The sequence below is a fragment of the Xenia sp. Carnegie-2017 genome, unplaced genomic scaffold (genome assembly GCF_021976095.1).
Source record: "Xenia sp. Carnegie-2017 unplaced genomic scaffold, XeniaSp_v1 HiC_scaffold_23, whole genome shotgun sequence".
Taxonomy (NCBI): domain Eukaryota; kingdom Metazoa; phylum Cnidaria; class Anthozoa; order Malacalcyonacea; family Xeniidae; genus Xenia; species Xenia sp. Carnegie-2017.
In genome coordinates, this window is record NW_025813486.1 from 18,641,796 (window position 1) to 18,656,857 (window position 15,062).

The following is a 15,062-nucleotide window of genomic DNA, read 5'->3' on the forward strand; positions in this document are numbered from 1 at the left end:
TATTTGTAGTATAAATAAACAATAATATAAGAACCATGTTTATATGAAAGGTGAGACAGAACTTGACGAGTCTTTGTCACTTACCAAACAACAGTTGGGATCCTACCAAAGACGAAATGTTTTTCGACACGTAAATCATTCTTCATTTCCGACAAAAATATGAAAAGCTGATATTACGTCAGACTTGTCTTTAAACAGAAAATTATCAAATATTGCTACCCTACCCCTACAAAAATAAATATAACGTTTCGTTTAAACAAGCCCCAGGTTTCGTCTCTCCATTAATAAGCAGACCTTAATTTAGAAATTGTAGATGTCAGTTAAGATATAAAATGTTGTTGTAAGTAAAAGTAATCCAAACATTAACTGGTCATAAATTACATTATTTTTTATGATGTTTGCATAAAGTTCAGCTAAATGACTGGAACTCTTTATAGCAACAAGTGTTTAGCCATGTAATAATCTTTTAGCATTTAGTAGACAATTTATTTAGTGGATTAAGAAGGATATTAAATAAAGTATCAACCTCAAATCTACCGGAAATAATGTTTTCTTTTTTATTTTGTATTTATCAAATAAATATATTTTCAACATAAACACCTCAAGATTTGCAATGTTCCTAGAAATTGCTTTAGTAGTAAAAATTGCTACTTAAAGTGCATAACATGAATAATATTGCAAGTCATCGTACATTTTTAGTTCGACAATATTTAGGTCCAGTGGCGGATCTATGGATGGTCAGGATACATTACAATCTATTTTCATTTTAAAATACTCTGGAGCGAATCCTAGTGGGATTATTTCAGTCTTAAATATTCTTTATAAACTTTTAATGTTGTTAAAAAAGTCTTTTGAATTTAAAATAAGCTTCTATCATTTATTTCAAACTACCCTCGATGCGACACGGTCTAGGTCTTAATCAATTTAATCTTTCCTAAACCTAGTTCCATGCTTCCAAAGTATCACTATGCATTTATCAGGGACCGAGGCGGACTGTGCAGTTATATCCCCCTCCCCCTCAAATAATTTTGCTTCCATTTTAAATTTTGTAGCCAAATCACTTACTAGCAAACAACTTTCTATGATTCAGTGGTCAATAAACATACCACCTCCATTAAAGAACATGCTCCGCAGTCGCTCTTTATTCGTTATATTATTTGTATTTTATATAATTTGACGTTAAAATTCTATTTTAAGAGCAACAAGTTTTTAAACCCTTGTCTTCAATATATTTTTACTCCGAAGAATTAAGTGATCAAACTAAACTATAAACTAACTAAAACAGCCATGAGCCTTAAAGTTTCGGCTTGGCTGGAGTCGTCTCCAATTTTTCATACAAACGATCAATTTCATCATTAAATCTTTTCGCTAACGTAAATCGTTTGGACTAAAGAGTTGGAGTTAGTAATCCATTATCTGGAGTGAATAATTGCGAATGAAGATGAATTCCTTTGACCTGAAATAATGACAGAAATAAGATGAGGTGAAATAAAACTACAGAAGAAAATTATCGAGTAAAACCTGTTCAAACGACGCCAACTTTGCTTCCTTTCCTCTGGAGATGATGTCATTCAGAATCATGTCATTGACGGCCTGAAGTTTGAAGTAATAGAAAGTACAAGCGTTTGAATGCAATGAAAACATGTGGAATTTCTATGTTAATGTAGTACCGTATCCTGACATAATTCCTCAAAACATTTGTTTATGTTATTGTCTTTGGCCCATTTTGTAAGAATTTCTTCATCAGGAACAATGATTCCAACAAGAAATGACTAAATATTGGAAAGATTACATTATGCTAGATTGCAAACAAGAAATCATAAATTCATTCTTATTTTTATCAAAACAATCAAAGCCAAACATTTTAAGCGAATAAATATTCCAAATAAATGCAAGTACATTTTCATCAATTTTACTGAACAAACACGTTTCCTGACTGGCAAATCAAGAGCAATTTTTATTTCAAATCTCAACCCATAAGAAAGTTAGTGAATTGAGACGAATTTTGATCTCAGCAGTAAGCAAAAGATATCGTAATTTTTATTGCAAATCCAAATCTCAAAATTAAGAATCAAATCAAAATTTCAAGCAAAAGTTCACAGCCATGCAGAACAACTCGCCCCAGTACCTTAAGACTAGAACCGTGTACAAAAGCTTGAGCGACGAAAGGACATTTGATGTAAACATTTTCAATTTTATCAGGAGAAATATATTCGCCCTAAAAGACACAATCACAAATAAGATAAATAAAAAACAAAATATATAATGGTTGCTATCATTTATGTTTTATAAACCTGCGACAACTTGAAAATACATTTTTTCGACCAATTATTTTAAGCGTTCCATTCTATAAAACAAAACAGAAACATTATGAGCACCTCACCACATACTTAATCATTAAGTAAAAGATAATGTACACTATATTTGCATGAAAGTACGATAATACAAAAAATTGTTCATGATGACAAAATATTTTTCCTATCGTTTCCTTCTTAGAGAAATAAAATTAATATTAATATATTATAATAAATTATAATAAATTTCTTTCAAAGGAACTTGCTTCGTATTTGGTGTAAAATTCTTGAAGTCAAATGTCTGTTTTTAGTTATCATCTTCCTGAATTCGCTTACAGATAATGTCTTAGCAAAATTAACAACCAGTTAACGTCATTTTCCCACATTAATTTCGATAACAACAAAAAAACATTATTTTACATCCTTTGCTACTATGTAACTTCAACTGACCTGTTTCCATTCTCCTACATCACCTGTATGCAACCAGCCATCATCATCTAACATTTCAGATGTTTTGTCAGGATTTTAAGATATCCCTTGAAGACATTTGGACCATAGACACATATCTTAAAAACAAAAATCATTCTTTCAATGCACAATCGTAACATAACATTAGCAAAGTAGAAAATAAAAAACAAGATTCGTTACTTCGCCTTGATTGTTTGAAGTAAAATAGTTCATTTCTGGTACATCAACAAGTTTCACATAGTTACAGGCACTAGGTGATCCAACGTGACCTATAGGTACATACATGGATAAAATATAGTCACCTGTTGGTATAGACATGTATAAGATAGGGTCACTTATAAGTATACAGATGGATAAAATATGTTGAAAAATTCCTAGTGAGTTATTCACTCTATATTGTGTAAAATACTTAGGAAAACATTGTACCATTATTAATTAGAAATGATTACAAAAACCTGGACATGACTACAATAATAGCGCTATCAACTGCAGGGCCTGGTACCTACGTAGATAATATGAATGGGGTTCATAGGTAATTGTGACAATCTAACAATAGAAATGAACATTAAGTGTTCACTTTTTAGCTCATTTTCTAGGATATTATAGTTCATTGTACATAAATAAAAGATGACAAAACACTTCAAATCAATTCTTCCGACCCAGGCCCCACACAACCTTACTTAGGTCTTAATGTCTTAATATTGACTTTCTCAACGTTTACAATATTACATATTAAATGAAGTACCCCAGAAGTGTTTATACGTAAATACGTAGTACCTGGTGAAAGATCAAGTTTATTTGTCAGCGAAACAAGTGCTGTAGACTCAGTCTGACCATAACCTTCAAAAATCTTAACACAAAGAGAAATAAGATGTAACCATGGTAACACAGTTGAAACGTGATGTCATAAATAAATACGAACCAAACATCCAAGAACGACTCTTAAAAACTCTAAAACTTTACCATCAATAGGAGCAGCACCTGTGAGAATGACATTTACATTTCCACCTAAAATTGCCTGTAAAGAAGAAAGTTGTCAGTTAGTTTCAATACCAGTCCCCCGAAAGAATGACGGCGAGTGACCGGGGCAGCAAATGTAATTTACAATTCATTGGCCAGGTGAGAGTAAAACAATTAGCGGGAGATATAAGGAAAATCACTGATCTCAATATCCTTGAAACATGATAAAAGCTTTTTTAATGAAACGAATTAAGTGTTTTAAGAGTATAAAAATGCTGACGTAACGGGGCCTCATCGGTGACGTAACGGGCTCTTACCTGTGACGAAGCAAGCCCCCACCAGTGAAGTAAATGGCCCTCACTAATGACGTAACAGGTGGTCACCGGTGACGTAACAGGTAGTCACTAGTGACGTAACAGCCTGTCAGTTATATCGTACCTGAATTTTATGAAAAACTAATTTGTCCCAAAATGTATTTTTGGAGATTTGACCTCTAAAGTGAAAATAAATATATTTAGATTTTCATAATGGTCTTAAAGCTATTTCATTCATTATTGAATACTTTTTCAAGTCCGCTCTCTTCGACTCAAAAGCCTTGTAAAACAGCCATTTTTTTAAGCCACTGCTACTTTCAATAGTTGATATAACCTGCAGAATTAAAATCACAGACAAATGAGCACAACAAATCTTTCACACAAACAAACAACGATTGCCTACATTGAATAACCTTATCGTAAAGACGGTTTAACAAACGAGGAACTGAAGCGAAGAATGTCGGCCTAAAAAATCAATCAGACATCATATTGTATGATTTACAGTGATCCACAACAAGTGAATGAATTTCAAGAGAATTACCTCAATAACTGGATGTCATCCAAAAGAAGTTTCACATCACCACGAAAGAACCCAGCTCGACCTCCAGCACAGCAAATAATCATCTACAAATGACGACGGCGTAATACAAAAATCTGTAGCTTAAAAGAACAACTTAAACCAGGAAGTAAAATATTTTTCAGTTACCATAACAAGTCTCTCGTACATGTGAGGAAGCGGAAGATAGGATATGTGAACAAAGCTTGAATCCACTGGGTAGCCATTCTAAAGACGAAAGTATGGAGAAATTGAAACTAAAGAACACAGCAAAGATACTATCTTCATTTTACTAAACCTTCTCAAAATGTATAAAAGTTGCAGCGAGGCAGGATATCATGTTCTTGTTGCTCAACATCACTCCCTTTGGTTGTCCTAAAATGAACGTCATAACCAAAGTTCAATATACGTACCACTGGTGAAACTACAAGAGAATTACCTGGGGTACGACTTTAAAATCAGGGCGGATCAAAGGGCAAACCCTCCACCCCCTAACATATTTAGAAAAATAATTAAAAAATTATTTACAAAAATGCTAATATTTACATACAATGTTTCAGCAAAAGCGCTTTAAACGAAATATATTTTCTACAACGATTTCCTTGCAATGACGAATCGTTACAAACATGTTGTTTCATCAAATGAAGGCTTTATTTCCTTAGAAAAATGACTTTGCTTTTTGCAGGTGCTCTCATAACCGTGTAGCTACTGGCGATAGCAAATTACTCCCTACTTTCATCCGTCCCAAGGTAAAACTACACATAAATCTTACCTGTGGTACCACTTGTGAAACAAATTGTGTAAACATCGTCAGGTTTAGCAGGCTGAAATAATTACTCCCTACTTTCATCTTCCCCAAGGTAAAACTACACATAAATCTTACCTGTGGTACCACTTGTGAAACAAAATGTGTAAACATCGTCAGGTTTAGCAGGCTGAAATAATTACCACTTTCATCTTCCCAAGGTAAAACACATAAATCTTACCTGTGGTACCACTTGTGAAACAAATTGTAAACATCGTCAGGTTTAGCAGGCTGAAATAATTACTCCCTACTTTCATCTGTCCCAAGGTAAAACTACACATAAATCTTACCTGTGGTACCACTTGTGAAACAAATTGTGTAAACATCGTCAGGTTTAGCAGGCTGAAATAATTACTCCCTACTTTCATCCGCCCCAAGGTAAAACTACACATAAATCTTACCTGTGGTACCACTTGTGAAACAAATTGTGTAAACATCGTCAGGTTTAGCAGGCTGAAATAAATCACCACAAAATCCCATTATTTTGAACAAATACATAATTTTTAAAACAAAGAAGAAAAAATTGCCCAGAAAAAGATAACATACAGACATTTTCCAAGGATTCCAGTGTCCCATTAACTAAAACATAAGAAATGAACACAAATCATTAAGCATGACAAATTGTTGTACTTAATTAACCAAATCCAACAAAGAATTCTTACTAAATTAAATGAAGATATGATCTTCGCACTTTGTTGGACAATTTAAGCAATCGTCTCAGGATGGGTTCGAATCCCGTTGAGTCACCTGATTTTTTCAGGTTCCTGAGACGATTGCTTAAATTGTCCAACAAAGTGCGAAGATCATATCTTCATTTAATTTCAAACACCGCACTGCATAAAACATTCAAAAGAATTCTTACCATAACATCTTCAAATGACTTTACAGTTATTCCAAGTTTTTTAAAGTTTTCTCTCTCGTCCTTTGTCACATCACCAATTTTTATAATATGCTTGAGTTTAGGACATTGATGAGCTGACTCCAATAATATTGGCAGCTTGTTCTCATCACACATAACTAATGATAACTCAGCTGAATATAATTTGAAATCAAGTGTCATCGACAGATGTTTCTTAATCACCATAGTAACACCAACATTCTTAGTAAACATACCATGGTTAATGATGTAGATACATGCTTCAACACCTAAACTCTCATACAGTGGAACCGATACAAAGGAAAACATAACACAGGCTCTGTCCATTAACATCCACTAAAAATAAAATAAAACATTACAGATCAAAATATGACCAATCTAAGTCAAAAATCATAATGTGTGAAACCTCCAATTTGTTCACAGGATAAATGCCAAATGTCATTTCAGTTGATGGTTTATAGCCAAGTTCCATTATCCCAGATCCTAGAGCAAGTGCTTTTTGATGTACCTAAAATTTGGTCAAACTATAACTCATAAGGACTTCAGGCACTATAGATATAGTTTGTAGTAAATATGAGAACTACCTGATTGTGTGTTAACCATGAATATTTCCCATTAACTATCGTACCAAGATATGGCTGGTCACCTGTAGAGTGCATTAATAAATGAATACTTCATCAAATAACTTACAAAAATAAATAAACACAAAAATTAATTAACCAGAAATTTGAGTTCCTTTCTCATATGCTTCATAAACAGTAGTAATTCCTTGATATGACACCACCAACTCTTCTGAAAACAGAGATCTTTTTGCACCAGGATATTCCTATTCAAATAGAGGAAATTCATTAAAGAATAAAATATTTATTACATTTGCTAATGGAAGTTATTGTACACTGCGTTGCTAGGGATGGGAAAGTGAAAATAGTCTTATCCACATTCGCAATAAACACACGAGGCAAGTCCCCCTGTAGAATGTCTCTGGATTCATTTATCATAGAATGTTAAATGGGAGGGGGGGGGATTCATTTGTTTATCTTAAAAGGAAATGACATCACATATTGTGTAACACTCAACTAGATTTTAGTCACGTGACCAATGTACTCACGTTTTTTGTTCCGCCTTGTAAAAGAGCACATCACTGTTTTATGATTCTGTCTATGTTCGTTAAAACCTCTAAATCTAGCGTGATGAATAATGATTAGCAAACCTCTCATTAGGAAAATAGAAACTATGTACAATAGAAAGAGACCATTCTCCTTCGGTTAAACACGGATTGCGGGTTAAGATCAAAATCTTGACAAAATATTGTTTATTCGAATATCTCATTGTAGTCATTGGGGATTCTGTGAAATATAAAGTTCAATAGAGGTACGTTACAAGTTAAGATATATTTTGATGAATTTCTTAAATTTCTAGTTTCTTTTCTCTCTCTTTAAGACCAATTAAAGAATATAATCACACAACGGTTAATTTTCGTCTGTGATGTCCAAGTCGTAATATAAAATACAAATTGTCTTTGACTTATGTTCATCAAATACAATAAAGTTCTTTTTGTCTCTCAATAGTTGTAAATTGTGCTAACTTCATGCTGTATTTCTACACTAAATTATTGATGTAATGTCTAAAGGCTGAAACACACTAGACAGTCGCTTTAGTCGCGCGTTCAAAGCGAATTGATGCGCACGCGTCAGTTATATGAAATATATGTTATTCTTCAATATTCACAGGTAGACATATACTTTATGACGGAGATGTTCTTTGGTTTTATCGCTTTTATGTTTGCTTTCTCTTGGTTTTGCAAAAAAATCATAAATAAGTTCAATGAAGAAGAAAAAATGTAAGTTGTCTTAATTTCAATTTTATATCATATCATTTTCTCTTCCAAAATGCTGTATTGCAAACCTTAATTTCTCTTGGTTTATCGTTTTACCTATAAATGAACAATATGAACTCAAACATATTATCGCATTTGCACTAATATCTGCTTAAAATGCGATTTAAATGGATCAAATTTAATGATATAGTACCACAATATCCCTCAATAAATTATGTTGATCGTTATAGAACAACGTTAAATGACGATGAAAAACGATGGTGTGTTTATGGAATTGTACTTAATCATGTTTTAATACCAGCTGTTCGACCTTACCTGGAAAATAATATTTTAAATGAGTATAATGAATTAAAGAAATCTCATAAGATACATGTTCAAACAGCTCACAAATTTCCTTCACCAAAATATTCCTCCGATCTGCATTATAAAAATATCAACAATAATGAAACAAATAGTACATTTAACTATGAAGTTAAGTCACATGTCGACTTTGGAAAACTTTTCCTTCAAAACCACATGGCAAAGTTTAACAGTTATAACAGTTGTGACGCATCAGCAGTGCTTAATTTACTAGAAAGGATCCCAATTTTTTCCAACTCGGTCCAGAATGCGGCAAAACTCGTTAGAGATGATAGAAATTCTTGGGCTCACTGCAATTTTAAGGAATGGAACAAAACAGATTTTCAAATGAAAATCGAAAATATGAAGAAACTTGTGAAAGAAATGTGTTTAGCAACTGAAGATGAAGTTTTGAATGTTATCAATCATTGGAAAGATCAAGGTATATTTTTCATTATTATATCATTGAGTGGGTTTTATTAACGTTTTTCAGAACGTATGTAACAAAAATTAGTTATAACATCTTCATCTAAAACATCCCAGCAATATCGGTAAATCGGTATATCGTATATCGTATATTTAATATATTTTATCAACACCATTTTAATTACATTTTACAGCTTTGACATTGTGGACAAGCGATCGTACTTTATGTGAAGAGTTAAAAGATCACATTAAAAGACTTCTAAAAGAAGTTGAAGAGACGAAATTTGAAAACGAAGAGTACAAAAAGTTAGCGCAAGATACGCTTGACAAATTTTCGAATTTCATTGAAGAAATGGATCAGTTAAAAAGACGTGTTGAGAAAGTTGAAGACAAAGTTGATAAAGTTGAAGGCAAAGTTGATAAAGTTGAAGACAAAGTTGAGAAAGTTGAAGACAAAGTTGAGAAAGTTGAACACAAAGTTGAGAAAGTTGAAGGCAATATTGAGAAAGTTGAAGACAAAGTAGAGAAAGTTAAAGACACAGTTAATCAACTTCATCAAAGCAAAATTAATGGTATATTATTAAAACTACAAAATTTCAAGTGCAGACTTATAAATTAAACATCACAAAACACACTATTGAAAATTCTAAGCAAACTGAGCTATTGAAAAAATGTAAACAAATTGCAAAATGTTAACAATAAACCATTAGTGCTATATAAAGAAATGCATTAAAGAATGAAGACGCGATGTCTTTCAAACAAAACTTACTTTAACATTGTATTTTCATAGATTTCGCCAATTGTGACAGCGATATCGATTTACATTACCAAAAATTCGATCCAGAAACAAGAAAATGGTTGATCGAAGATTTCTCTGCTTGGTTCGAAAAACCTGGAGAATCAAGAGCTTTTGTATTTATGGGAGATGCTGGAGTTGGTAAAACAGTTATGTCAGCTACTATCGCTCAACGCGCTAAGGATGATGGGAAGTTAGGAGCAGCATTCTTTTGTAGACATTATGATGGTACACGTCGTGATCCAAGATCTCTCCTGGTCAGTGTTGCTTATCAATTAGGTAAATGTTTTCCTGATTATTTGAAATTATTGGGAGGGGTGTTTGGAATACAAAAACGACAAAGCGATACAAAACTAGGCGTTCAAGAACTTTTTACTAAGCTTTTCGAAGAGCCATTATATAAGTTTAAGACTTTTTCAAAAACTCTTATTGTGATCGATGCTTTAGATGAGGCAGATTATGATTCAGAAACTGAATTTCTTTATGTGGTAACTTCTCGTTTTCCTCAACTTCCACAATGGCTACTTTTCTTTATAACAACACGTCCAGTAGCTTACACGCAACTTACTTTGAAAAATTACAATCCATGTGTAAAGATTTGTTCAGCGGATGGAAATGATCCTCTGACTTATGAAAAACATGAACAAGATATTCAAACTTTTTTGCAAAATCAAGTCGACTTCACTGGTAAATCATTTTCTGCAAAAGAAATTACAAAAAAATGTAAAGGAATGTTTTTGTTTGCACATTATCTTGTCAAAACTCTCAAAGATTCATCTGAAACGGATCTTGAAAAATGCCCACAAGATATTGATGGTTACTTTCTTAATAATTTTAAACGTATTTATGAGAAAGTTGGAAAAGATTTCTATAAAAAATTGTTAGGTTGTGCAGTGGTTGCTCCTTCACCTCTTCCTAGTTCGTTTATTCCATTTCTTTTAAAAAAAGAAAATTTAGATCTTGACGAACAAGAAGTATTTGATGCTATTTCACTGTTTTTTTCTTGTGATGAAGAAAAATTCACGTTTCTTCACAATCTTATACCAGACTGGCTCACTGATGAAAGGCGCGCTTCGCGAAAGTTCGTAATAGATAACACAGAAGCAAAAATTTTCTTTCAGAAAATTGTCATCGAACTTTTGACATCATTCCTGGAAAATGGATTCAATAACTTATATAAAAACTCCCTTGTCTGTTACATCCTCAAAATTGAGTTTTGTTATCTATTTCATCTTTCAACTGAAAACTCTGAATTGTCGAGAATATTTTTTCAGTGTTTTACTAACTATCAGTTTCTCAAACAACGAATACAAAGCAGTACATCAGGTATTTTTTCCATTTTAAATGACATTCACTTTGCAATTGGAAATATTGAGTTAAAAGAAGATGAAAAACAAACTGTTAAGGAACTACAGTCTATTCTTAAAAATGACAGTTTTCATTTGGTAGATTACCCTGATCTTTTGGACTCCTGTCTTTCAAGGTTATCCTTGAAGGTCAGACAAGCATTTATATCAAAGCATTCAAACCAATGTAGATTGCCGAATATTATTTCAAATGACGACATTAATATTTTAAAAATTAAGTGTGACGTCTATGCTTATTCAACAGACAGAACTTTGTTGGCAGGAGGGAAAGAAAACGTTCTTTATCTGTTTGAAACATCTTTTTTTCAACAAAAATTTGGTCCCTTTCAGTTAAACGTGGACAAGATTCATTGCTTAGCATTCTCTCCTGACGACAAATGGATATTTTTTGGGACATTAAGATTCTGGTTTTCCGTAGACGAGAGAATGACAGTTGAGCAAACTCAATTTCCACAAACTGATACATTTTATAACTGGGCTTCTTTTATTGAACATGAACATGTAAATTATATAGCGGTAAGAGCGGAAAATGTTGAATGTCGACCTGATGATGAATGTATATTTTCCGTCACTTCTGAGAAATATCTCACTTCTTTCAAACACCAAATCTGGGAAGTCAAAACAGGGGATCATGTGTTCAAGCTCATGTGTGAAAGCGATCTTAATAATCAATGGAAACTGAATTCTTTTTTCTACATATGGCATTTTTTCCCATATACTCTTTATGAAGCGTTCCACCGTAAATTGTCTCCAAAAGAAGTTCTCTATAAATTCTCGGTAAATTTTATTTATGCACCTTATGTAAAAACCTGCGACCAGGGGATTTACTTTCAGAAACGTAGGTTCCTCCAGGGAAATATGGTTTGGCCATCTAATTTGAATTGTCGTTTTGAGCTTCTTAAAGATGAAGTATCGATTGTCAAGAATGACTCCGTTTTCATTCACAACATGCCAATATCTTTACATAATCTGATTTGGGGCGATGTAGTTTGTTTGTCTAGGGACAAAAATTGGTTGCTTCTTAAACATGAAGGCAAATTTCGTTTGTACAAATTTGATCATTCTCAAGATTGTACAAATTTGTTCATTCTCAAGATCATGACGAGGTTCACTTTGGACGAATGCTGAGATCATGATAGCTCAAGCTCCATGAAGGAAATTCAGATATATTTGGTTTTACGCATAATAACAACGCTATCATTTACAAAAATAGAAAAATCTTTTCGCTTGGTTTTGGATAGCAACAAGCAAAAGTGTTTCCAGATTTTCCCTTTGCTTTGTATGGACGAGAAGAGTTAAGTTTGTATTTCGATCGAATGGCGAAGAAAAATGATTTTTTACAAGACTTTCCTGCAGATTTTTAAGTTCTCAAACTTTCATGAAGACAACGTAGCCTTTTCCAAGTTAGAGATATTTGATGCAAATAAATGCACATTCTCTTATGATAGACGGTATTTTGTAAAATGTTCTAATTCTGAACTTAAAATTTTTTCCGCCGATTCCTCTTTCTCCACTTCTGAAATAGTTCATAAACTGAAGAATGGTGAATCAGATTTCCATTTTGTGTTGTTTTCTCCAGACTCGTCCTTGATTCTATTTTGCACCAATAACAAGGATTCTTGTCGTCAAACCATTTACGTCTGGTTTGTGAAAGACAAAGTTTTAAAGCTTTTCCTTCCTGAAAATTATTTGATAGAAGTAGACACTTGTTGTTCTTCGATGGATAACCGCATAATCATCTTATGTAGAGGAACATCAGTTTGGATATACGACTATGACTATGATAAAAAAGTAGCCAGTGAACGAACCACGCTTTCATTTCAACCAGATAGTAAACACGAGAAGTGTAGCCATTGTATTCTGTCGTCTGACGACAAAATGTTAGCTTGTTGTGTAGAAAATAGAATAATTTTTTACGAGTTGCTAAGTGCTCCTGAAAAAGCATCTCAATTTAAGCATTCATGCATGGTTAAGTGTTGCTATTTTATGGGAAGAAACAAATATGTTTTGTTTCAAGATATTGCAGGTTACATGTTCATGTTTGATCTGATTCAATGGAAACTTGTAGCATACTTTAAAGCCGATGCTTTAGTTAAAATTTTTAAACTTACTGATTACAAAATAACTTGTATCCAACCAAATGGTAAAATCAATTTTCTCGCTTTTGACGGTTTAAACGATTGTTCAGGCAAGGATTACAATCTACCTTATAATTTGGGTGTGAGCGACTTCGCACCTTTTACAAGCAGTGATGATGACGATTATTACATTGATAGTGAATTTTTGCAATTTGAAAGTAATGAAAGTGATGATGACGATTATGGCAATGATAGTGAATCTTCGCAATCTGAAAGTAATGAAAGTGATGATGAAATGGTTTAACAATGTAGCTTGTAATTTATGTGTGTTGTTAATTTCACTAAAAGTAATAATGAAGTCGACAGTATCACCGACAATGTGAAATGTCAGTTGAATTTATTTTGAAGGTCCAGGGTTGCATCGTTGAGATGTTACAAGAAATGAAAACTTTTGTCATAAAAACTCATTTCATTCATTTTTTATGTATGATGACTATAATCTACGCCTCCATCAAAGCATCGATGTTTTTCTAAAACAAATAGAAAAGAAAAAATTTGCTAAACGAATTTTCATAATCGTATCTTTACCACCTTGATAAGTGAGGGTTATTAAGAAAGCCAGCTTCTTTACCGGGGGGTGGCACAGTCATACAAACGAAATTAATATTTTGCGGTCAGAAGCAAATGTAGATAAATTATATCAACTTATTTGTTGACTTATTCAAATTTCAAAACATACCTTCACATTTTTATGAACGTATATTTTGAAATTAAGATTTTTCTGCTGGTTAAGTCCGCAAATGTTTGCAGTATATTGAATTGTGAAAATATGCCTCCCTCCATACTCCGCGCCTAAATCATCAACCTGAAACATGCAAAGTTGTTGATAACTTGATCATCTAAGGCAGGTTGCACGAACCTTGGATAGCGTTTATCCATTGGATGAAATAAATTTTCAGAAATTCCGTAATCTTAAAAACAATGTTTTGTTTCAGTGATTGCTTATTAGGAATCTTATAATTATTGCTTTCAAAACGTTTTATAAGAGTTAAAAAAATTGCTATCCAATGGACAACACTATCCAGGCTTCGTGCAAACGGCCCCAGTTCCCAAGTTTCTTAAATTTTCTGCCTTTTTCAATAATTTTTAAAAACATTTGCTTAAGAACGTCATCTTAAAATCAAACTTTTTGTGAAGATAACACAACTGTGTTGTGTAATAGTTGAGAATTCTTGATCTTAGAGATTGGGGAAAGTTATAATTCAGAGATAGAAATGTTATATGTTGTGTAAACATGTAAATTTGTGGTTCTATTTCAGAAAAACATAATGAAAAAACTACCTTTTTTACACTTTTTAACAATTTATAGCAATGTTTAGAAAATCGTTTTGAGACAATTATTGATGTTATTGATGTTAAAGAGTCATTTCGTTCTGAGAACCCGTGGACATTAAGTCAAAAAAATAATCTTATTCAAATCAAATATCACCCACTACGACTTAACCCACCCGTCGTATTGAAAAAAGTCATCTTAACGACAATCTTCAACATCAAATTAATCAGTGAACATTGCTATAAATGTAATCATTTACTTGTTGATATAATTCTAGATATTTGTAGTATAAATAAACAATACTATAAGAACCATGTTTATATGAAAGGTGAGACAGAACTTGACGAGTCTTTGTCACTTACCAAACAACAGTTGGGATCCTACCAAAGACGAAATGTTTTTCGACACGTAAATCATTCTTCATTTCCGACAAAAAAATATGAAAAGCTGATATTACATCACAGACTTGTCTTTAAACAGAAAATTATCAAAGATTGCTACCCTACCCCTACAAATATAAATAAAACGTTTCGTTTAAACAAGCCTCAGGTTTCGTCTCTCCATTAATAAACAGACCTTAATTTAGAAATTGTATGTTAGTTAAGATAATGT

At 32.7% G+C, this 15,062-nt stretch overlaps 3 protein-coding genes and 1 pseudogene across 4 annotated transcripts in view; 3 read left to right on the plus strand and 1 right to left on the minus strand.

Moving 5' to 3' along the window:
- LOC124447733 overlaps window positions 1-15,062 on the plus strand; it is a 117,574-nt gene that overhangs the window by 83,723 nt on the left and 18,789 nt on the right. For both annotated transcript variants that reach the window (XM_046998718.1, XM_046998719.1), the window contains exon 5: window positions 9,302-9,448. In XM_046998718.1, the coding sequence (XP_046854674.1) occupies window positions 9,302-9,448 (147 nt within the window). The remainder of the gene's footprint in view (window positions 1-9,301; window positions 9,449-15,062) is intronic.
- Window positions 1-15,062, plus strand: part of LOC124449606 — an 85,025-nt gene that overhangs the window by 36,084 nt on the left and 33,879 nt on the right. The window lies entirely within an intron of this gene.
- LOC124447747 overlaps window positions 1,115-15,062 on the minus strand; it is a 36,882-nt pseudogene continuing 22,934 nt past the window's right edge.
- The window catches only part of LOC124447738 (DNA repair protein RecN-like), a 63,799-nt gene continuing 56,131 nt past the window's right edge, over window positions 7,395-15,062 (plus strand). Inside the window, exon 1 of the mRNA XM_046998736.1 lies at window positions 7,395-7,645. The gene's annotated coding sequence lies outside the window, so the exon portion shown is untranslated. The remainder of the gene's footprint in view (window positions 7,646-15,062) is intronic.